This window comes from Miniopterus natalensis, chromosome 1 (genome assembly GCF_054644295.1).
Source record: "Miniopterus natalensis isolate mMinNat1 chromosome 1, mMinNat1.hap1, whole genome shotgun sequence".
Classification (NCBI taxonomy): Eukaryota; Metazoa; Chordata; class Mammalia; order Chiroptera; family Miniopteridae; genus Miniopterus; species Miniopterus natalensis.
The window spans coordinates 200,916,132-200,940,171 of record NC_142081.1 but is presented as its reverse complement, the minus strand read 5'-3'; the positions used below and the strand labels follow the sequence as shown (position 1 = coordinate 200,940,171).

The 24,040-nt window shown below is 54.4% G+C and overlaps 1 protein-coding gene across 5 annotated transcripts in view; it reads left to right on the top strand.

Annotated features, from left to right (window-relative positions):
• The first annotated feature begins 2,071 nt into the window (after positions 1–2,071).
• Positions 2,072–24,040, top strand: part of NSD2 (nuclear receptor binding SET domain protein 2) — a 58,558-nt gene continuing 36,589 nt past the window's right edge. For 2 of the 5 annotated variants that reach the window (XM_087828572.1, XM_087828586.1), the window contains exons 1-3: positions 2,072–2,144; positions 18,434–19,064; positions 20,629–20,791. In XM_087828572.1, coding sequence (XP_087684698.1) covers positions 18,468–19,064; positions 20,629–20,791 — 760 coding nt within the window. In that variant the 5' untranslated portion in view covers positions 2,072–2,144; positions 18,434–18,467. Of the gene's footprint in view, positions 2,145–3,257; positions 3,516–17,888; positions 19,065–20,586; positions 20,792–24,040 lie in introns of those variants that run through there. The other 3 variants (XM_087828575.1, XM_087828581.1, XM_087828592.1) reach the window with 3 other exon arrangements.

Below are 24,040 nucleotides of genomic sequence, written 5' to 3'. Positions count from 1 at the left end.
CCCAGCTGCCGCCATCCTTGAGTGCCCTGCACACCTCTGGGCCCACCGGGCTGGAGGCCTCACCTCTCCGGGCCCTCACCCACCTGCCTCAGGCCTGCTCTCCAAGAACAGCTGTTTTCTCAGCCCATCCTGCAGGAGAAACTACCCAGGCTCTCAGAGCTTCCAAGCTGTGTGTGCACCAAAATAGTTGCCCTGGGAACAAGGGCCTACCTGTGGGGGCCTCATGGGTGAGTGCACCTGTGAGGGTGCACCTGTGAGGGACGTGCACCTGCATAGGCCCTCCTTGTCCAGGAATCTACCTACCTTTAGGCTTCCTGCAGTCCACCTGGCAAGGCCCCTAGTGGTGCAGGGCTGGGGCTGTCCAGCCGGCTAGACTTGCTGAAAAGACCTCAGACCCTCCAAGAGACGGCCGGCTGGGTGCAGGGAGGCCCATGCTGCACAGAAAAAGACCATCTAGCCCCAAATAACTTTTTTCAAGAAAACCCACACACACTCATGTTTTAAATAAATTTACATGTTGATTGCACTGTTCTAAGTCAGATTTTGTCTTTTTTTTTTTTTTCTGGAAGAGGAGCCTTCATTCCTAATCTGTGAAATAAAGTACATTGGTGATTTATCTTGTGCTGCAGGGATTTAAAAGGTAGGTGCTGGGGCGGCCGTACGTTTTCCGGCTTGTGCTACAGAGGGGTCCAGGGGGCACCTATCCTCCCACAACCAGGGGGATGTGACAAAATGCAAATGTGAAGGCGCCACCGCCCAGCCAGACCCCTTCCAGGGGCTCCCAGGGGTGAGGCGTCTCTTCTGGCGGCTCAGGACCCCCAGCGCCCCGCAAGGGCGGCGCACGCGGCAGGGCTCCGCCTGCGGCTCCCGGAGGAGGGCGCACAGTTCCGTCCTCCATCAGCCGGGGCGCCGGGAGGGCCTCGTCCTGGTCCTGGAGCGCCGGCCGTCCCCTCCCTGGTGGGCATCAGCCGAAGGTCCGGCTGGCCGGCGGGAGGCTGAGCGCCGACCTCTCATTGGTCGGCGGCACCGGCCGGGCCTTTGCACCCGGGCCCCGGGCGGCGGATGTGGCGCGTCCCAGCCGGGGGGAGGCCGGCGGCGCGCGGCTCCGCCACCGAGGACCCCGTGCGAGCGGGCGGCTGGCGCTGCGCAGGAGACCCCCGGGGCCGCCACGCCATTTACTGTCCTCACCGGTCACAACGGTCTCCCAAAGCTGGGCTCCGGCCGGAGGCTGACATCGCCGCCCCTCCCCAGCCTTCCTGGGCCGCAGCTCCCCAGCAGCTCCGGGCCGGCCCAGAGCCCGCGCCCTGCGGGACTGCGGGAGCCCCGCCCGCTCCCGCGTCGCTGTCGCCGTCGGCGAGCGTCTCCGCTGCAGGGCCCAGGCGTGGGGGGCGCTGCGCCCCTCGGCGGCCCCGAGCCCGCCGCGCTGCCCGGGGAGCCCGGCTGGGTTCCCGCCCGCCGCCTTCCCCGCCGGGGCGGCCCCGCCGGGCAGCGCCCCCCGCCCCGCGGCCCTGCGCGCCTCCCGCGCGTGGCGCCGGGTAGCGCAGGGCGCGGGGCGGGCGGGAGCGAGGGCGCCGCGGGCCCACGTCCCGGGCCGCGGGGCGGGGCTCGCGGGCGGCCGGCGGCGCGGATTGGACGCGCGGCCGTGACGTCAGCGCGCGCCGCTCGCTCCTGCCTCAGCCTCCGGCCCGAGCTTTCGGTTCGGCCGCTGCCTGGCGCGCGCCCGGCCGAGCAGCGGGAGCGGGACGCGCGTGGGCGCTGCTCCCAGGCGGCTCGCGGGGTCCCGCGGCCCCGGCCCCCCGGCCCCCGGCCCCGGCGCCGGCCCGCGGCGGCCGCCCCGCCCCGCCCGCTCGCCCGGCGCGGATTTGAACGGCCGGGCCGCGGCCCGCGAGCGCGGCAGCCAATCAGCGGCGCGCACTTTCCCGCGGCTTCTGCGGCGGCGGCGGCCCGGCGGCGGCGGCGGCGGGCGGGAGGCGCGGGGGCGGGGTCGGCGCCGCGCGCGGAGAGCCTGGGCCTGGCCGGCCGCGCCCGCCGCCCCCTCCCCTCGCCCGGCCCGCCCTCCCCGCGCCGCGGCCCCCTCCCCGCCGCCGCCGGAGCCGAGCGCCGCGCCCGAGAGCGGCCGCCGCCGAGGATGCGACGCACAACAGGTCACTGGGCGCCGCGGCCTGAGGGCGGGGACGGGCCGGGGGCGCGGGCGGGCGGCGGTACCGGGCGGCGGGCGGGCGCGGCCATGTTGGGCCTCCGCGGCGGCTGCACCTGTGCCGGTCCGCGGGCCGGCGGCCTTTGTTCGCGGCGGCGCCGGGCGGGCCGCCGGGCTTTGTGAGGCGCGGACGGGGCCGGGGCCGGGGCCGGGGCCGGGCGGTGGGAGGGGCGCGCCGGGCGGCGGGAGGCGCTTTTTGTGTGGCGCGGGTTCCCGGGTGACAGTGGCGGGCGCCGGCCGTTGGTCAGCGCGGGCGCGGGGACGCGGCCCGGGCCTTGGCAGGTGGAGGCGGGGGCCGCGCGGGGGCCTCGCCGGACGGTGGGCGCGCGCCGCCGCCCCGGCGCCCCGGCCTCTCCGGGGCCTCGGGACGCGCAGAAACGCGCCCGGTGCGGTCCGCTCGCCGGCGCGGCCCCCGCCAGGGGCGGCTCGGGTCTGGGCATTTAACAAACGCCGGGCGCCGGCGGCCTCGGCCCGCCCTCCCTGCGCCCGGGACGCGACGGTCGCGGGGCTGACATTGGGGCGCACACGGTAGGGCAGGGCCGTCGGCGGGCGGGAGCCGGCGCCCGGGGCTCCCGGGCCTCGAGCGGGGACCGGAGCGGCGGGAGCGGGGCTTGGGAGCCGGGGGAAGTTCCCTGACAGCCCGCGCGGGCCCCGGGCCTCGACTTCTCAATGAGTTAAACACCCGGCCGCAGGTCCCAGAGCTCGAGCCAACTTAAACACCTCCGTCAGCGCGCCGGTTACGTTGAGCCCCTTTTATGTATTTTTAAAACGAGGTTATCGAGATGGAAAATAAGCCATCCCATTGATGCAGCTGGGACTTTAACTCCGCGCATTTCCCTAAACGATTTAAATGGCCCAGTTACATATTTAAATGCGGGGAGAGCAACACAATTGAAAAAACCACAACTCCAAACGGCAGCGCGGAGGACGCGAGCCCGAGCCCGGCGGCCCTGCCGCCCGCGCCCCACGCCCGCGTGGTTCAAATCTCAACCGCCGCTGGAAGGAGGACTCACGCCCGAAGCACGACGGCTTTGAGTCATTTCCTTTTCTGCTCTTCCATTTTTCTCCGCGGGGCTGGGCCGCGGCTGGCCCGGGAGGGCGCGCCGCATGGTCGCCGGGTGTGTGGGAGCTTTGTGCGGAGCCCCCCGCCGCTGGCCGCTGAGTCCAGCCCAGGACGGCCCCGTGTCAGGCTGCCGGCTAAGTAACTTCAGTTCCAAAGGACGGGCAGTTTCCTCTGTGTGCACATGCATGATAGGGTCACGTGGAGGTGCGAACTAACACAGCCCGAAATTTGGGGAGACCTACAGAAGGAAACAAGGTGAACAGCTACCAGGTGTGGCCACCAGGCTTGCTTTTTTTTTTTTTTTTAATGCAGCTGATTTACACAAGGCTGGGGCTGTTAAACGGTGCCGGTGTAAGTGGGAAAGCCAATGAAAGAGAGGGTCAGAACCGCAGGGTCAGGCCCTGCGGCTGGGCTTCAAGTGGGTCCAGCCTTCCACCTAGTCGACATCCTCGCTTCTTACTAGGAGTCGGGCCTTGAAAGGTTTACTCCTATCGCAGAATGTAAACTAAAACTAATTAGCTACTTCCTCTTTTATGGTTTGATGCTTCAGTGTAAACCATGTAAGAGTAGGTGGAATCAGATTTACTAAGAAGTGCTGGTGAGAAGACAGAAAACACTGATAAAACATGTGCGACGTGAGATACAGGGTCCTTGTACAGGCACGTGTAAAAGGTGCTAAAAGCGATGCTGAAGTTCATCACCCAGATTTATGTTCCCTGTCCTTTTTAATCTGGACAAACGATCTGTCCAAGGAAACACTTTAGTCAGCAGAAACTGAAGACACAGGCTTTATATAAACTCAGATATGTGGTGTGCTGGGCCGTTGGTGTTCTATGTGGTGGACTGCTTGGGTAAGCTTCTTCGTGGTCTGAGCCTCACTCCTTCCTCTTGTCTGACTCCAGTAAGTGGGTCCTTGTTCACGCATTTGGTGCCCTGTCCTGGCTCCAGGCCTTTGTGTAGGCTGCTGTTGGGTGTGGACCACGGGTTGTCCTCCCTTTTTGAGTACAGAGTACTTGCCCTTCTAATGGCTGTCGGTGACCTTTCTCCCCTGTAGGCTGAGCTCTTGGCGGTAGGAGGGTTCTCACAGCCTCTGCTGGTGCCCCCTCATGGCAGGCACTCAGCAAGTGCAGAATCAGCGGGCCTAGAACTTAGCATAAACAAACAACCCAGTTTAATGCCAGCATCTGGCCTGTTTGCCTCTCTCTTTCCTAAGTCATGTTGGAGCAGGAAGGGACCCTCTGGAAGAAGCCCAGCCTGGAAAGTAAGGGGCTGACCTGAGGTCACCCACTTCAATCAGGGAGCCAACACCCAGTTTGCCAGGCAGCCCTCTTTTATTTCTTTTTCCTTCTCTCATTGTAACTAACTCCAATGTGAAATAAAAATTAATTACAAAACATGTAAGTGCAACAGTAGGCAGACCTGTAACTGCCTCTAAGAGGAAGAGCATCAACCTGTGCTCCAGGAGGTCCCGGTTCAATTCCCTGTCAGGGCACATGCCCAGGTTGCAGGCCCAATCTCCAGTAGGGGGCGTGCAGGAGGCAGCCGATCAATGACTCTCATCATTGATGTTTCTCTCTCTCCCCCCCTTCCTTTCTGAAATAAATAAGAATATATTAAAAAAAAAAAAATGAAGCAAGCAGTGATGTCTCTATCCCTGGGCCGGGTAAAAAGAACATAAAGTCTACAAAATACAAAAGCAAGAGGTGACCCGGAAGTTCTAGAGGATTAGGCTTATAGTTTGCATATTGTCTTTGCATGATTTGTTAATTTCTTTTTCAGGAATGGCTATTTACAGTAAGCACTTTGGGGGGGAAAAAGGCTTAAGTCTGTTACCCCAGGGACTCATTAGCATTTTTCCTTTGCCTACTGGTTGCAGTGTAGCTTTTGAAAGAACTGATTGATTTGATGAATTTGGTTTGCTAGTTAAAAACAATCAAGACAGACTTCAAATCAGTGCTGTTTTCTAGTCTGCCTTCCAAAAAGCAAATGGCCAATGGTGAGTTTTCAAAGCACCTTGCTTTCAGTAACACTTAATGGTTTCAACGGAATATACAAGGATAAACAAGGATGGGAATTGGCAAGTGTTGTTTGAACTGAGTGCTGGCCTTTGCAAGCAGCTGTGTAGAGAGTGTTTTGTCCTACGGAGTTGGGACCTCGATTTTTGTGTGGATTGGGTTGTCATCTAAAGAACTGATGATGTGAATTCAGTTTGTTGTGCTGTTAAATTGTATCTTTATGTCAGTGTTTTTGAGTGTTGACTAGTTTTTCACGTGTGTTTTTGCTGCTCTGTTTCGGAGGCTGTCATGTCAGCGTGTTTCTAACTCCAGTTTTACTATCCTCAGTCAGCTCTGTGCACCTTCCTGGTCTTTCTAAAATACACATGTGGCCCTAGCCGGTTTGTCTCTGTGGTTAGAGCATTGGCCCGCAGACTGACGAGTCCTGGGTTCAATTCCAGCCAAGGGCACGTGCCTCATTTGCAGGTTCCATCCCAGACCCCAGTGGGGACGTGTGTGGGAGGCAACAAATCGATGTGTGTTTCTCACGTCAGTGTTTCTTTCTCTCTCTCCCTTCCACTCTCTCTAAAAAAGCAATGGAAAAAATACTCAGGTGAGGATTAAAAGTAAATAAAGTAAAATGCATGTGTGATCATGTGAGGCCGACTCTTCAGGGGTTCCCACTGCCCTTTGGGGTTCAAGACCAGTCTCTCACTGCATTTATTCCTTTGCCCTCTCCTGGCCTCCCAGCCTGTCTCTGGCTCCCATGCTTTTCAAATCCTGGGCCTTCACATGGTCAGTTTGCCCCCCTACCCCACAACCGGTTGCATGTGTGGGCAGGGCTGGCTTTTCCTGTTAATTCCTTCTCATTCACTCTCAGCTGGACGCCACTCCTAGAAAAGCCACCCTGACTCCCTGTCTGCTTCAGGAGGTGTGTGTGGGGGGTCATCAGCCTCCTGTTGGCACTGTTCAGGCACATTTTGCTCCAGCCACTCTGGCCCTGGCCTGCTGCATTTGCTCCTCTGTCTGGAATCTCCTCTGGACACTGCACGGTTGCTCCTTGCCTGCCTTTCCAGCTGTGCCCCACCTTCCCCTTCTCAGGTGGCTTCCCTGCCCACCTGCTCCTGCTAGCACTTGCCCTCCACCTGGGCCCTTTCCCGTGGCACCTTCCTCGGTGCTTGTGTACTGCTTACTTGCAGTCCTGGCTGCACGGAGCAGTCTGCGGGGGTGGGGAGTGTTTTCTTTTGGCTTGATAATTGTCACACCTCCGTGCTGGAGCGGTGCCTGAGGGGCTGTCAGTCATTCAGCCACTGAACAAACGGACCCTCCCTCAGCCTCTTGTGCCATCTCTAGTGTGTAATGTGTCCCAGATGGGGTGTGGGTGGCAGGGAGTAGCGTGAGCATGCTTGCCCTGGTGTGAGGTTAGAAAGGTGTCCTCTCACCATGGGCTGGTGACAGAGGTCGGGGGGCTCATGGGCCAGTGCTAGCGAATGTTGGCCTTCCCCAGCACAGGGTGTGGGTAGGAGGAGTGGGCAGATGCAAGAGCGGGGCAGTGGCAATGGGCTGCGGTTAGTGTGGGGTTCAGAATGAGGGGGAGTGTGCTCGGGGATCCTGGGGTTCGCAGTCTGCAGGATGGGAGGACAGGGCACCTCTGTCACCTCACTTTGGACCAGTAGAAAGGGAAGGTGGGCCCAGCTTCTCATCCACTTCTGTTCTTCCCAAAGAGAAGCTCTGCTCTCACTTGTAGGCTGGGCAGTGCTGTGCTTTCTTCCAGGCGAGGAAGCCCGAGGTCGAGAGCGTGGTGTGTGGTCCCGTCCCTCGCACTGTCTAGCTTCTTCCCTGAGAACCATTGTTGTGCTCTGTCCCAGGTTGTGCATGTGTGGCAGCTGCTTCCTGAGTTGTCCTGTGGCCACTGCTATGCTCCTGTCACAGCCCAGCCTGGTCTCCCTGTGAGTGTTGGGCCCGGGGTCGGCGGCATGTGTGCAGACTCTTGCCTCCCTCTCCAAGTCACGAGTGTTTCAAGGGGAGGGCCTGTTGACTCGTCTTCTGGGCTCAGGCAGTGCCCAGAGGCACTCAGTTAGCAAGTGGAGATAGTTTTTGAGTCTTCTCTTTTTCTAAAGATTTTTATTTCATAAATATGTGAACTCCTAGATTTTTTTAAGTTAAAAGATACGTTAGCCCGGCCGGTTTGGCTCAGTTGGTTGAGTGCCATCCCACCCACCAGGAGGTCGCTGATTCGATTCCTGGTGGGGCACATGCCTGGGTTGCAGCCTCCATCCCCAGTGGGGGGGCGTGCAGGAGGCAGCCGATTGATGTTTCTGTCTTCCTCTCTATCTCAAATCAATAATATGCATATGGACCTACATACACACATATATTTAAATTAAAAGCTATGTTAGAAAGAAGAGGCTCCTGTGTTACTTCTCCCAAAAGATTTGAAGTCAGGGTGCCATCTGTGCAGAGCTGCTCCTTCAGTGGCTCTGAGCTGCAAATCTCCCTCACCTCCTGCATTGAGTCCTCATGGCAGGAGACCAAATCCCAGAGTCGCTGGGCTGTGAGCGACTAGAGCTCCTTCCGGCTGGGCCTCCGATCTGCACTCTGGGGACTCATTCTGCCTCTTGGGGACGTTTTAACTGAGACTGACTGTCCTGGAATAGGAGGTGGCCATTGTGTTTCTGGGAGCAGGGCCGTGTGCTCACCCATCATCCCTTCGCTCACTGACCATCAGCTGTGTGCTAGTGATGAGCAGGCCTGTGTCCTTGTCCCATGGAGTGTACAGAACTAACTGGGGGGACAATGCAGGGAAGAGCCAGTGGGCACAATACCACCTTTTTCAAAAACTGTGAAACAGTCTTGCCAAGTAATTGAACCTGAATCTTTATTGCCAACAACCCGTTTACAGGAAATACAGGGGAGAGAGGAGCACGTTAAGCCACTGCAGAATTGCCATTAGCAGGCTTGGCCAGCGTGGCTCAGCGGTTGAGCATCGACCTAGGACTCAGGAGATCGTGGTTCGATTCCTGGTCAGGGCACATGCCCGGGTTGCTGGCTCAATCCCCAGCAGGGGGCGTGCAGGAGGCAGCCGATCATTGACTCTCATCCTTGATATTTCTCTCTCTCCCTCTCCCTTCCTCTCTTTGAAATCAATAAAGACAAAAATAAAAATAAATTGCCATTAGCAGAACTCAGAGCATGGGAACCAGAAGGCCAGTCTCCCGGTTTCATCAATAGGGAAAAAGAGGGGCTGTGGGTGAGAGATGAGAGCTGTGTCTGCTCACTGCTCTGCACCCAACACAGGCCAGTTGACAGGGCTAAACACCCCCTTGTGATTTCAGGCAGTTAAAAAACGGAACTTACTAGATTGGCCATTAAGGAATTCTAATCTTTTTGGCTGCCGTAGTGGTTTTGTTGTGTTTAAGAAAAGGATTTGTCCCTTTTAGAGATGCATACAGATCTTGACCAATGAAATGATGCACCATCTGGGTCTGTGAGGAGGGAGTGGTGAGTGTGTGGCTGGATCCCAACTGGCATGGGTCGATGCATGGGGCTCTACCGAGTCCATGTACCGATATGTGTATTTAGAGCTCTGCAGAACAAAAGAAAGCCAGGAAGGAAAGATGGGGCATCTAGTAAGTTCTGCCAGGTGACTGTGCTAACTGGAGATAGGTCAGTGCTGGATGGAGCAGGAGAGTGCTTGGCAGCCCAAGGGCGTGAGCTTTCCCCACGAGGGAGCAGCCTGTGCAGAGACCCTGGGGTGGGAGTGAAAAAACGTAGCTAGAGCAGAGGGTGAGGGGAACTGTGCAGACCGGCTGCAGAGGTGGGGGCAGGTTCTTCAAGGCTGAATTAGGATTTTCCTCCTAAGAGCAGTGGGAGGTCTTTGCAGGGTGTGTGTGTGTGAGTGTGTGTGTGTGAGAGAGAGAGAGAGAGACAGTGAGTGTGAGCCACATGCATCTCTCGGCTCTGGAAAGCCCATTTCCAGTCATTGGTAGAGATGGTACTTGAGTGAAGAGGGGGTGCAGGAGGCCAGTCTGTGGGCACTGTATGTGTCTTCGGGTTGGAATCTTTCCAGTTGTCCCTGCTTTGAGATCTGGGATTGCCCCTTGATGTTTGGTGTGGTCACATGATTTGTTTTGAGCGGTGGAGGGGGACGTCGTGTCTGGAAGCTGTGAGAGACGTGCTGTATCAGTCACCCTCTGTTTCTGTCCCTAATTGCAGAGGCGCACATGTGCTCTGAGCAGGACTGACACCTTTGGGTTGAGCCTGGTAGCAAGTGGTTGCTTTGGGGCTTGTTTCTGCACCATAACCTAGAGCACAGTGGTTCTCAAAGTCTGGTTCACCTGGGAACTTGTGAGAAATGCAGATTCTCAGGCCTACCCTTGACCTACCAAATCGTAGCTCTGGAGCAGGGCCCGCAGTCTGGAGTGAGGCCTTCATCCGGTTCCGATGCCCTCAACACAGAACTGCTGACCGCCCTTTTGCTGGTTGAGAAGCCGGCCCTGAGGAGACTGGTGTTTGTCCTGGAGGAAGGTGCTGGCCGGCATGAGAGAGTGGGTGGGAAGAGCAGTAGACAGGCTTGGGCAGGAAGGATCTGGCACTAAACTGGTAAGCCTGTAGTTTGGGAAACGAGAGATGTTGGGGGAGCGGTGTCTGTGATGGCCCCTAAGTGTTTTTTTTCCCCATCTCGCCCTTCCCCTTCCCTTTGGAACCATTTGCCTGTTCTCTGTATCTGTGCGTCTGTTTCTGTTTCATTTTGTTTATTCTATGTCTTGTGTTTTAGGTCCACTTACAAGTGAAATAGCAGGCGTTTGTATTTCTGTGTCTGATGGACTTCCCCTACCATAGTGCCCTCTGGGTCCACTCATGTTTTTGCAGACGGCAGAATACCATCCTTTTTCACTGCTGAGTGACGTTCCGTTACGTGAACCACAGCTTTAAAGTACACACACGTATACACACATATATATCGACTTCAGAGAGGGGAAGGGAGGGGGGGAGAGACATTCATGATGAAGGAGTCAGTGATCAGCCACCTCCTGCACGCCCCTCATCTGGGGATGGAGCCCGCAACCCGGACATGTGCCCTCACCGGAAATCGAACTGGGATCTCCTGGGTCATAGGTCAGTGCTCAGCCCTGAGGCATGCTGGCCAGGCTGTAACACAGCTTTTTTATCCAGTCGTCCATTGAAGGATACTTAGGTTGTTTCTGTGTTTTGGCTGTTGTGAATAATGCTGCAATGAACATAGGGGTACATCTCCTTTTTTTTAATTGTTTTTTTAGAGAAAGGCGAAGGTGGGGGGCAGAGAGAGAGACATCAGTTTGTTGTTCCATTTATTTATGCATTCATGGGTTGATTCTTGTATGTGCCCTAACAGGGCTTGAACCTGCAATGTTGGCATATCAGGACGGTGCTAAAAACAGCGGAGCTACCTGGCCAGGGCTAGATGTATCTTCTTAAATTAGTGGTTTGGGTTTCTTTGGCTAAATACACAGAAGTGGAATTGCTGGTTCATAAGGCAGTTCCTATTTTACATTTTTTGAGGAAACTATATACTGCTTTCCACAGTGACTGTACCAGTCTGCATTCCCAGCAGCAGTGCTCGAGGGTTCCCTATTTTCCACAGCATCAGCACTTGCTTGTTGATTTATTGATGGTAGCCATTCTGACAGATGTGAGGGGATATCTCACCGCGGGTTGATTTGCATCTCTGATGATGAGTGACGGTGAGCATCTTTTCATACATCTGTTCCCCACCTGTTAGGTCCGCTCTGGAGAAGTGTCTGTTCAGGCCTCATAATTTTCTCTTTCTGTTTGGAACTCTTATTACGTGAATACTTCGTCAGCATAATCTCTACCGTTTCTTCTCTTTCCTACGATTCTTTCTTCCCACTCCCTCCTTTTCTTGCCTCCGTTTTCCCTCCTTCCTTCCTCACCTCTTCCTCCTTTCAGCAAGACTGTGGGGCAGGAGCAATATCTGGTTGCCGCCTTTTTACCCTAGCACCGGGGGAGTGCTATTACGTTTTTGTGATCTGCCTTTTAAAAATCTAAAGAAAAACTTTAGTTAGATAATACATTTCTGTGCCTCAGAATTAGTGTAGTGTGGCAGTCCCCCCACTGCCCCAGCCCAGCCCCCGATTCCCCACCCTAGCTGCAGGCGTGTAGTCACACGTAGGCCATGGGCCTGAGGAGTGTGCCGCAGCCTCAGGTGGTGGTTCCTGGGGCTCCTCTCACATCCGCATCCTGTGTTCCTTTAAGTTCTTGACTCTCATAGTAAGTTTTCTTGAAGGCCTGGTTGCCCTTAACGGAAGGCTCCAGGAGCTGAGGGAAGGTCAGGACCCCCATTAGTGTCGGCAGGCGCTGTCCTCTGGGCTCTGCAGGCCTCTTGCCACTGGTCTCTGAAGGCACCTTGCTGCTAAGCATGGCTCTGTGTTCGGGGCCAGGACTGAGCCTCTCTGGCTGGGCCTGCTGGCTGCCTGGCTGCACGGTGTGACTCCAGGCCAGTTCCTCCCTAGACCCTGAGTCCCTGTCTCTGTGGCAGGTGGCCCTGATGTTGTAGGAAATTGTCATTATGTTCGGAGTATGTTTCAGAGGGAAAGGGAGATGTTTCACAGACACATGAGCAATGTGGATTCATGTTTAATACCTTCCCATTCAATGAGAGTAGATACTTAAAAACTAAGGTAACCCGGTCAGCGTGGCTCAGCAGTTGAGCATGGACCTATGAACCAGGAGGTCATGGTTCGATTCCCGGTCAGGCCACATGCCCGGGTTGTAGGCTCGATCCCCAGTCGGGGGCATGCAGGAGGCAGCCGATCAATGACTCTCTCATCATTGATGTTTCTTTCTCTTCCTCTCCATTCCTCTCTCAGAAATTAATAAACACAATTTTTTAAAAAACCCTGAGGTAAAACTCACTGACATAAAATTCACCATAACCATTTTAAAGTGTATAATTCAGTGATTTTTAGTATATTCTCAGTGTTGCACAAGCATCACCACTAGTTCCTGAATATTTCATCATCCGGGGAAGAAGCCCTGTGCCTATGAGCACACCCCGTTCCCCTCTCTCTGAGCCCCATGCCTGTGAGCACATCCCCTTCCCCTTGCTCTGAGCCCCATGCCTGTGAGCATACCCCACTGCCCTCTTCCTTAGCTCCATGCCTATGAGCACATCCCATTCCCCTCACCCCCAGCCCCTGTCAGCCACCACTGACCTCTGTCTCTGGACCTGCTTGCTGGGAACATTCCGTGTAAACAGAATCGTGCAGTCCCGGCCTCTTCCCTGAGCATCACGCCCCAGGCTGCTTCCTAGCTGGGGTGCGTCCGTGCTCTGCTCCTTTCTGTGACTGCCTAGGACTTGTGGGGTGGACTGTGCTTCTCGTGCCACTTTATCAGGTGTTGGACATTAGGCTGTCTTTGCTTTTATGAGGAACGCTGCCGTGAAGGTCTTGTGCAAGCTTGTGTGTGGACAGATGTTTTCAGTTCTCATGGGCTGTACGTAGGAGCGGAATTGCTGAGTAACACGGCAGCTCCACGTTTAACTTTCTGAGGCACTACCAGACGGTGTTCCACAGCGCTGCGCTGCAACACTGTCCAGGGCGACTCAGTGCTCAGTGGTTCAGCGCTTCACAGAGCGAACAGAGTGGGCTGCAGCTGGGTGTCCTGTTTAGGAGGGTCGTTCCTCCCAACCCTCCCCACCCCGTACCTTTCTCCTGTCTTTTCATTTTTATTTTATTTTTCTATCTGTGTCTTTATTGATTTCAGGGAGAGGAAGGGAGTGGGAGAGAGAGGTAGAAACATCAATGATGAGATGAGTCATTGATCAGCTGCCTCCTGCACGCCCCCTACTGGGGATCGAGCCCGCAACCCGGGCGTGTGCCCTGACCGGGAATCGAACCGCAATCTGCTGGATCCTAGGTCGATGCTCAACCCCTGAGCCACGCCCAACCGAGCTCCTGTCTTTTTAAATCTCTGTCTCCCTTCGAGAGTATTAACTTCACAAGAATAAGGAATGTGCTTTGTTTACTGTTCTGTGTCCAGATGTTGAAGCAGGCCTGCTGCTAGTGAGTGTGTCGCCTCTTGTTCAGGTAACCTTTCCCCTCTGCTGGGAGCAGTGCCCCTGCCTTCACAGGGAGACCCGCGTCCAGTCCCTGTGGCGCTGTAGGGGCTGCCCAGCCTCCCAGCCACTGACTGTCCTGTTCGTTGGTCGTGTTATATCTGTTCTGTGATAGAAAGTGCTGCTGACTCCCACCCCTTTCTGCTCCCCTGAGACGATGCTGACCACCCTGAGCTGCTAACTTCTGCGCCGGCGCCCCTGTTTTCATGCTTCACTTGGCGCGCTTCCCTGTTTTCTTTCCTTTTTAAAGGATTATGTTACATTTGTTACCTTAAGATGTTTTACCAGGAAAAATATTTATAAATGAGAAATTGTTACTGGTCTTAGTCTAGACTCGGTTCCTCCCCATCAGCTTCTCCACGGCTGACCCCCCTCACCCTCATCCCTCATCCCTCGGTGTCTGGCCAGGTGGGTGGAAACTACTGCCATTCTAATTGAGGCTTTTGGGAGGAATGTTGATAAACGTGAGACAGGAAGCCTCACGTTCTCTTTTAAATATAAACACTGTTTTAGAGTGACCACTGTTTCCCCCTTCCGCGTCCTGTTCTTCCTCTGGGGTTATGTTCTTGCTGCAGAGCATCTTCCCGCATCTCCTGTGAAAGGGGTACATATGGCGAACTCCTGAGTCTTTGCCTCACATTTGAGCTGATTGAGGGGATTAGTCTTCCTTCACCCTTTGGAGAGATGGTGCCACCTGCTGTCTGCTGAGGCAGGTGGAGGTCGGTGTGTAGTTCCTGCTGCTGGAGTCCAGTAGGTAATTTACACTGTGCGGGCACTTAGGTTTCCAGAGTTTCCTTTTCTCTTTCGTGTTCCGTAGTTTCCATAGGATGTGTGTAGGTGTTGGTTTGGTTTTACTCATCTTGTCCAGAACCCTGGGTGCTCTTTTAACCTGAATACTGTTTCCTTTCATCTCCGGACCAGTTTCCATCATTATGCTTTGAAAATTGCCTTTTCTCCACCCTCCTTGGTCTCTCCCAGAGCCCATTGGAACGTTCATAAGCTCCCTGAGCTAGTGTTTTGGTGATGACAGCCCAGTGGCAGTAAGTCCACTCGCCCTGCTGTGCAGCCGTCACCCCACCCACCCATAATGTTCTCATCATCCCAACTGAAGCTCTGCCCCATCACTCACTCTCCACCCCCACCCCCCGTTTTCTTGCAGCCACCACCTGCATTCTGTCTCCGTGAGTCTGACCACTCTAGGGGTGTCTCAGCATGTGTCTTGTGACTGGCTTTTTTCATTGAGCACAGTGTTTAGGGTTTATCCATGTGGTAGCAGGTGTCAGAGCCTCATTCCTTTTTTTTTTTATATATCTTTATTGATTTTAGAGAGAGGAAAGGAGAGGGAGAGAAAGTGAGAAACATCAAACGCCTGGCTGGGCCTGTCTCAGCAGTTGAGCATGAGATTGGGGTTCGATTCCTGGTCAGGCCACATGCCCGGGTTGTGGTCTCGATCCCCAGTAGGGAGCATGCAGGAGGCAGCTGATCAATGACTCTCTCATCATTGATGTTTCTCTCTCTCTCTCCCCCTCTCCTCTCTCTGAAATCAGTAAAGATATATTAGGAAGGGAGGGAGGGAGGGAGGGAGGGAGGGAGGGAGGGAGGGAGGGAGGGAGGGAGGGAGGGAGGGAGGGAGAAAGGAAGAAAGAAACAGGGGCGGGGAGGGAACCCACAACCCAGGTACGTTCCCTTGACTGGGAATTGGACCTGTGACTATGGTGCGCAGGCCGACACTCTAACCATTGAGCCACACTGGCCAGGGCTCTTCATTCACTTCTGACATTGTGTTTTGCTGAGCAGAAGTTTTTTGGTTTTGTGTTTTTTAAGTGAAGTGGATCCAGCTTATCCATGATTGCTTTCGTGGATGGTGCCTTTGGTGTCATATGTAAAAGGTCACTTCCAAACCGAAGGTTACCTGGGTTTTCTCCTGTGTTTCCTTCTAGTTTTATAGTTTTACACTTTACATTTAAGTCTATAAATAACCATTTGGGGTTGATTTTGTGAGGGTGTGAGGTCTGTGTCCAGATTCACTTTTCTGCCTGTGGCATCCCGTTGCTGCAGCACCATTTGTGGAAAAGACTGTCTTTGCCCCTTCGTCCAAGATCAGCTAACTGATCTGCGGGGTCTCTCTCTGGTCTCTGTCCTGTGGCCCTGAGCTGTTGTTCTTTTTCCAGCACCACAGCCTTCATCACTGCACCTTCACAGTAAGTCTGGGAGCCAGGTAGTACCCGTCAGTCCTCCGGCTTCGTCCTGATCCTTCGTACTATGTTGCCTGTTCTGGGTCTTTTGCCACCATGTAAAGCTTAAAACCAGCTTGTTGGTATCCACAAAATAAGTTGCTGGGGTTTTGACTGGGGCTACATTTAACCCATGGGTCACACTGGGAAGAACCGACATCTTGACCATATTGAGCTTCCTGTCCACGAACATTGGATATCTTTCCATTTATTTAGTTTTTCTTTTATCCATCAGAGTTTTATAGTTTTCCTCTTATAGGACTTGTATATATTTAGTTAGATTTGTCTCTAAGTATTTCACTTTTTTGGATGCTAATGTAAGTGGTGTTTTTAATTTCAAATTCCACTTGTTTATAGCTGATATATAGGGATGTGATTGACTTTTGTATATTAGCCTTGTATGCTGTAACTTTGTTCTAATTGCTTATTAGTTCCAGGAATTTTTTGGTTCTTTCGGTTTTTCTATATACATGAGTGACCATGCCATCTGTGAACAAAAGATAGTTTTATTTCTTCCTTCCCAATCTATATACCTTTTGTTTCCTTTTCTTATTGCATTAGCTAGGATGGCAGAGTATTTTAAAATAAATTTTATTTGTTGATTTTAGAGAGAGAGAAACATCAATTTATTGTTCCACTTATTTATGCATTCATTGGTTGATTCTTGTATGTGCCCTGTGGATCGAACCCACAACCTTAGCGTATTGGGATTACAATCTAACCAACTGAGCTACCCGGCCAGGGCCTGTACCACACCTCCTTTATCCACTTGTGTATTGATGGGCACTTGGGTGGCTCCCATGTCTTGGCTATTATAAATAACATAGGGGTGCATAGATTCTTTAGAATTAGTGTTTTGGGTTTCTTTGGCTAAATACCCAGAAGTGGGATCACTGGGTCATAAGGCAGCTCCATTTTTAATTTTTTGAGGAAACTCCATACTGTCTTCCTACAATGGCTGCACCAGTCTGCATTCCCACCAACAGTGCACGAAGGTTCCCTTTCTCCGCAGCCTCACCAACACTTGTTTGTGCATCTATTGATGGTATCCATTCTGGCAGGTGTGAGGTGCTATCTCGTGGTTTATTTGCATTTCTCTGATGATTAGTGACGTTAAGCATCATTTCATATGTCTGTTGTCCATCTGTGTGTCCTCTTTGGAGAAACACCTATTCAAAAAGTTCTCTGTCCATCTTTCAATTGGATTGTTTGTCTTTTTGGGGCTCCTCCCCCTCCTTGGCTCTCCCCCCTCCCTGGCTCTCCTCTCTCCCATGACTCCTCCCTCTATGGTTCTTTCCTGTTGGAAGTTCTGTTTCTCATACAGCTGTTGAAATGTCCTCAGGCACAAAACCAAAGGCAGGGTGTTTGCCCAGCACTGCTCCTGTCTGTCCAGAGCTGACCCTTGTTCATTCTCTATGCTGTTGGTCCCTCTCTTGTACATTAGATAGTTGTTTCTTATGTTTTTGTCTGTTGAGTCTGATGTGAGCTGGAGTAGGAACCTGCTTTGATTTACCTTTAACAAGTATGGTGTGAGTAAAAAAAGCACTCTCCTGTGTCCTGGTGTGGAATGTTCTCTAGTGCAGGTGAAGCTCACCTGGACTGGGCTGTTGCTGCTCTTTTCCTGTGTCCGCTCCTCAGCTAGGGCCCACCCCATGGTTTCTATGGAAACTACGGGCTGCAAATGGCCTAGCGCTCACTGCCGCACACAGGTGTCTCCACTTTGAGAAGGTAGGCATTTCCAGCCAGACAGTTCTTTGTTGGGAGGGCTCTCCCATGCGTGCAGGGTGTTTAGCAGCATCTTCAGCCCTTCCAGGCATTTGTCAGTAGCAGCCCCAAGTGGTGAGAATCGGGAATGTTTCCAGACAGGCTCAGTGTTCTTGGGAGAACTGCCACTGTGCATCGTGGCATCTCCAAACCTCACTCTCACCTCTCCCTGTCTGGTGCTCTGGGTGCAACCTCCTTGGAGGGGCCTCACTGGTGGCCATCATAGGGCACTCCTGGTGGATGACCTCCCCACTGGCATGGGTGCCCACGTGCACCTTGTCTGGTCACCCTTTCGGTTTGGGTGCCTTCCCTGGGGATGGTAGCTGTGTGGTGCAGACCCCACATTATGGCCATGCAGCCAGAGGGCTTCTGCGCCTGGGCCTCTCGGCCAGGTGCATGTCGCCGGTGGTGCACACTAGGGCTCCACAGCTGCCCTTGGCGAATTCATCTTCAGGTGGAAGCTATGTCAAGTTTATGGCCACTCCTGTAGTGGTCTACAGCTTGGGCCTGGGCAGGGCTGGGTGGGGATGGGGACGGGCTGCCGGCCAGGCCCACATCAGGACTGACGCAGGCTGCTGTCTCACTTTCTGACTCTCGACATTCCCCCACTAATGGTGTACCACGCATTGGAACATCCGGTTTTAAACTTCACTGACTAGGTGACCTTGTGCACATCACAACCTCTGCCCAGGAGGCCGCCCAGATGTGATAGGCCTGGCTTTGTCGGCGGCATGTCCCGACTGGCGTAGGCGGGGATGTCCCTTTTGGGGCTGATGAAGTGATTGGGTGACGTGTCCACGGCCACATCGCTTGTGAGAAGTGGTGGCCCAACTTGAGTTTCTGTGCCTGACTTTTGTATTCTCTTCCTTAAAGGCTGCTCGTTTCTTTAAAGCTTTCTTATTTTGTGACTTTGTGTCATTTTTGTGGTATTAGAACTGCCTCCTGACTTAAGTCATCATACAGTACGTCATAAGTTGACTCACAAACCCACCCGCTATGCAGATGCTGGCTGCTCCTCATAGGTCTTGACTGTGACGTGCCTCTTTATTTTTCTTTCCCTGATAGTGTAGTGTCCTAAGAACGGAAGCACCTGGGCTGAATGGAATTTAGCATCAAAAAAGGTCCTCTTTCTGCTCAGAAAGCTGTAAAGTACGTAAGGATGAAGCAGGCTCCGGAGATCCTGGGCAGCACCAATGGGAAGAGTCCGAGCTGCGAAGTGAGCCGCGAGTGCTCCGTGTTCCTCGGCAAAGCCCAGCTCTCTGCCACTCTGCAGGAGGGGGTCATGCAGAGATTCAACGGCCACGACACGCTTCCCTTTCTCCCGACTGAGAAGCTGAAAGACCTGACCTCACGTGTATTTAATGGAGAACCCGGTGCTCATGATGCCAAACTGCGCTTCGAGTCCCAGGAGACGAAAGGAGCTGGGACTCCGCCTAACACTACCCCCATCAAAAATGTCTCCCCGGAGATCAAGCTGAAAATCACCAAGACTTACATGAATGGGAAGCCTCTCTTTGAATCTTCCATTTGTGGAGATGGTGCTGCTGCTGTGGCCCCGTCAGAAGAAAATGGGCAGAAACCAGAAAACAAGGGGAGACGGAGCAGGAAGAGGAGCATAAGATATGACTCGTTGCTGGAGCAGGGCCTCGTGGGAACCACGCCGGGCGCCGAGGTTGAGGCCCCCCCAGGCAGGAAGGTACTCATGAGGAGTCTGGGGGAGGGGACAGCGCGGGGGGACCCTGTGAGGATGCCATGTGCAGGTGGGGATGGGCTGCCATGTGTTTGCACGGACTGCCGGGGGAGCCTGGGCCCTGGCTGCAGGGTGCGTGGCGTTGCCTCCTGTAGGCCTCAGCAGCCTGTGCAGCCAGTTATGAGACCTGAAGAGGTCAACTACGTGTTCTAGGGTAAAGAGATCAGGCCAGTTTCCTTGCCCAGTGAGGCCAGTCCAGACCTTCTTGCTATGCTGTTTCCATGGGTCTCCTCTGCAGGGACATCTGGGGCCTGGTTCTGCTCAGTGGGGGTGCCTTGGTACCTAGCGTGGGCTTCCCAGCTCTGTCCCGTCCCATCTAAGGAGTGAGCTGTGCCACGGAAATGCACCTGCCATCCCCCCCTCAGATGGGGGGGTCTTGAGGTGACTGCAGGTCCACTTGTAGGAGGGGGAGGAGGGCAGCTGAAACCAGTTTGAGTTGTCATTACCAAGGGTAGAATGTTTAGTTTAAAATTATAGCCAAGTAATTTTATTTACAATTTCTATAGATAGAGGAAATGGCCAAAATTTCCTTGAAATTGTTAAAATAATGAAGAAGTTTGAGGGTTTAAAATGTGTTCTTTGAGTGCTCAGTGGCTGTTTGGTCTCCCTAATGTGATTTTAATGGGGAATTTCTAAGAAGGCCGTTCGGTGACCTAGGCTGGTGCATAGTGTTGGGCAGTGCCGTGGTCGTGGCGATGGACATGGGAGGAGGCAGGTGTGGGCAGTTCCTAGACCGTCACTAGGTTTTGTTGAAATGAGTAATCACCTGACTTCTGACTCCATCCTTGGAGTGGGAATGCTGACGCGCATTCTCACGGGTCTGTCGTGTGCTCAGATGCCATGATGATGTGGCACTGGGTTGCTGTGCCCTGCTCTGAGGGCCAGCCCTTCTGAAAGCGTGCAACGTGCCCGCTCTGTGCCGGCCCTCGGCACCGTGCACACCGAGCTCTGGAGAGACGCTGGCACTTTGCCCAAGGACGTGGCCTCATAGGGGTCAGGGGTTCACCCTCAGGAGGAGGTCAGGGCCGCTGAATGCCGGGAGGAGGTTGCCCAGGTCAGGTCTTTAGCTTCCTGAACACCTGTGTTCCATGATGGAAAAACAGGTTCAGAGCCCAGGACTCAGGCCATGAGGGTGTAGCTGAGAGTTCCTGCCAGGCCTCCTGATGTCCTTTCCACTCTGGGTCCTATCACTGGAGGAGGCATGTGCCAAGGGGTAGTTTCTCTGTGAGCTCTTTGACCAGGTAGATAAAGCACCATTAAGACCACCCACCAGGCCAGGACATAGATGGGTTGCCCACTTTGTGATGTGGAGACTTGCCCTGTGCAGGAACAAGCTGGCTGTAGCTGAGGGCAGAAGTGTGATTTCGATGGTGATGCAGGGCTGTGGTCTGAAAACAGTGGGAGGGGATGGTGGAACCTCCAGCCTGGTTAACCCTCAGTCTTCTGTAGATAGAGGGCTAGACTTCAGGGTAGTGTTGGACGTGTCAGTATATGTCTCTTTTATTTTCAGATTCCAGCTAAGAAGGAGCCCTGTCCCAGTACCGGCAGAGACAGAGACCACCTGTTGAAGTACAATGTGGGCGACTTGGTGTGGTCCAAGGTGTCGGGCTACCCGTGGTGGCCGTGCATGGTTTCTGCCGACCCGCTCCTCCACAGCTACACCAAGCTCAAAGGTACAGCACTGGCGGCTGCGTCCCTGCCTCTCTCCCTGCCCTGGATCTTTCTCATCTCCCGGCTGCGCTCTGCTTTTCCTGAACGCCCCCACCGTGGTTCTTTCTCTTCTCTCCTTGTGCTGAAATGCGCGTGACGTGAGGTTGCGTCCTAACTTCTCAGGCGCAGAGCTGGGTGACACTGGGCGCGTGCATGTTGTTGTGCGGCTGCCCCGCCTTCGTCCCCAGGACTCCGGCTTGTAAAGCTGACGGTCCCTGCCCTGCCCCAGGAGGCACTCCTGCCCCCCCCCCCCCCCCCCCCCCCGGCTCTGTCTGCCTCCTGTGGCTTTTATTTGCATTTTTCTAATGATTAGTGGTGTTGAGCATCTTTTCCTGTGCTCATTGGCCACGTGTGTATTTTCTCTGGAGAAACGCCTGTTTAAGTCCTTTGCTCATGCCTGAACTGGTTGTTTGTGTTTGTCGTTGTTGAGCTTACTCTGGCCCATTTTTGCGGCTTTGCCTAAAGTTAGTGATGGGTGCAGCGGTGACTCGGATGTGGGCTTTGTTCCAGTGAGTTAGTATTCAAGAAGTGGTCTTTGTCTTGTATGGGGTGTCAGGTTTTATGACAAATACTTTGTGTTTAGATATACAGTGGTTGCTTATTTTAGCATAATTTTTAGAAATAGTATATACTAAGTTTGAGTTGTAAAAATGTCCCAGTTAATTTTATTAGGCCTGTGGAAAGAAGGGAAGAAACTAGAAATGATCATCTTTGGTGTCATGAAATGTGGGAGCGTGAATCAGTGTGTGGAACAGTCAACACTAAGAATATAATACGTGACTGATCCACATCGGAGCAGACGACAATTTAAGTCATTGGACAACTCTCTCAGCGCGTGATAACCTCTGTTTTGGAAGGAAAAACAAGCGGCCAGTGGTTAGAGGTTTTTTAAGAAGTTCTCCTAGAGTCGAGTCTGAGTGTAGCTGGAGGAAGGTGGGTGCAGTGCGTGGAGCACAGGTGCACTGAGTGAGCTAGCACTCCGGGCACCTGTGCACCTGTCCGGTGTGGGCAACCAGAGCCGTGGCCAGACAAGATTCCAACCGTCAGCCTTGTGTGTCCCCTGGGTATGTGCGTATGTGGCCTCTCATGGCCTTTGGCTGAGGCCTCAGCTCTCAGAGTAGCAGCACAGGTTTGGGTCTGGTAGGCTGGCTGTGGGCACAGGCGGTGGCTGGAAGGGGGATATTGTAGTGCCTCCCTAGCAAACAGAGACTTGGTGGAGAGGGGTTCAGGATGCAGAGGACCTCCCCTGAGCCCAAGTGCCCCTGCCATTCCTGCCCAGGTCTTCTGCCCTGGGTGGTTGGACTCCTCCCCCAGGCTCAAGCATGCACTGTGCTCCACGGGACTGGGGTGGCTGGGGAGGATCCTCGGGCCGGCTTTAGCTGGGCTCCGCGAGGACCTTGAGCATCCTTGGCTCGCCCGAATCGGAGTCCTTCCATGGGACCTCGGACCACATCATGCACCCCAGAGGCATCTAGACCAGAAGAGTATGAAAAGAAGTACTGGTTGAGACGGAAGTTGGGCTGTCCGTCTTTTGGCTGGGGATGGGCCTTCACACCTCCGTAGCCTGGGTGCAGGCACACCAGGTGTGTGTGAGGTGCTGCAGGCTCCTGCCCAGCTCTCTGGTCCCTACACAGCAGACCAAAGTAGAAGTCAGTGTGGGCTTCATGATGTCCATGTCACTTGTCTGCACAGCACGTCACGATCCCCTCTTAGTAGTTCCCGAGTGTCTGGGGATTTCTGCCTTGTTTGTATGGAGCTTCCGGCGTCTCAGATCCGTGCAGCTGGAGGAGTCTCTTGAATGTCTCTTTGTTCTGGCTGCTGGCATCAATCACCCTGGCTTCAGCGTCCTCACACCTTCTTCTGTGTCCCCAGTGGCCGGCAGTGATGGGCAGATGCGCCACCGGGTCTGTGCACCTCCCACTTCCCGTTTCTTTGCTCCTGGGCACCTCTTCCTGCTTGCACTTGGCAGGTGCTATTGCTCTGTGGCATTCCTGTCCTGTCCCAGTGGAGGACTGGCCCCAGGGCAGCCTGCCAGGGTCCCACTTAGCTGTGTCACCTGGGAAGGACTGGCTGGACACCTGTGGGCCTCAGTTTCCCTCCACAGGAAGATGAGGGTGTCACTACACCGCCTGTTTAGAGAGGCTTGGCACAGTGACTGGGGAGCATGCGGGGGAGCCGCCGCCTCCATCGCTCCTTTCTCCTCTCAGAGCCTGGCTCCTGTGGTGTTTCCTCCCTTGGCCCCGTTGCCTTGGGCCTCTCTCAAAAACTTTCCTGTTCAACCAGTCACCTCTCTGCAGGACCCTGGTGTTTGGCCATTGAGTTCTGATAGTTTCATGTCCATGTTTAGGGCCTTTCTGTCACCAGGTATCCCCAGTTTCCACAACAGCGCCAAGTGGTTATGTGGGATTCTGTGTGTGTGTGTGTGGGTGTGGGTGTGTGGGTGTGTGGGTGTGTGAGAGAGAGAGAGAGAGAGAGAGAGAGAGAGAGAGGTGTTTTGTTTATTGTTGGCTTGTTTTTCTATCTAGAAACCTTTCAAGGCCCGGACAGTGTGGTAGACAGCTGTCTACCCTCACCTAGGCGTGCTAGCCTAAAGGCTTTGTTGGACCTGTCTCATTTCTCTCTCTCTGTATGTGAACAATCCTGCTGTTAACCCACCCGGGTGTAGGCTGTGGACATCACAGCCCTTCGCCCCTAAATATGTCCAGCGGGGTCTTCTGAGAACAAGGGCAGCTCCCCACAGACTCAGCACCCTGGCCATACTTCGGGAACAGCACATCAGTGATGTCGCCCCTCCCCCCGGTCCTGGCTGGGACCCCCCAGTGGTCAGCCTTCTCCCCACACTTCTTTTGTTGGGACTGAGTCAGGCCCTGCCTCTCTCTGCTGCTCTGGTCTCTGGGGATCAGACTTGGGCGAGGCTGCCGGGCTGGCAGGAACAGGTGTAGGTGTTTTTGTGGGAAGGGGCTCTTGTGGGAACAAGAGGCAGCAGCCCTGGCAGGGAGCTTCCCTCAGAGTTGTTTTGGGGTGTCGGGGAGGAAGCCCTCGACTCACAGGCAGATCTGCTTCCCAAGACTGATAACGGGCATCTGAAAAGCAGCTCAGAAGGGAGAGAGCGGTGACCAGCCCCCAGCTGGACGGAGAGTCAAGTGGCCTTTGGGAAGAAAGGGTCACAGTAGCCCTGGGAAGAGTGTGGGTGACAGAGGACAAAGGCGCTG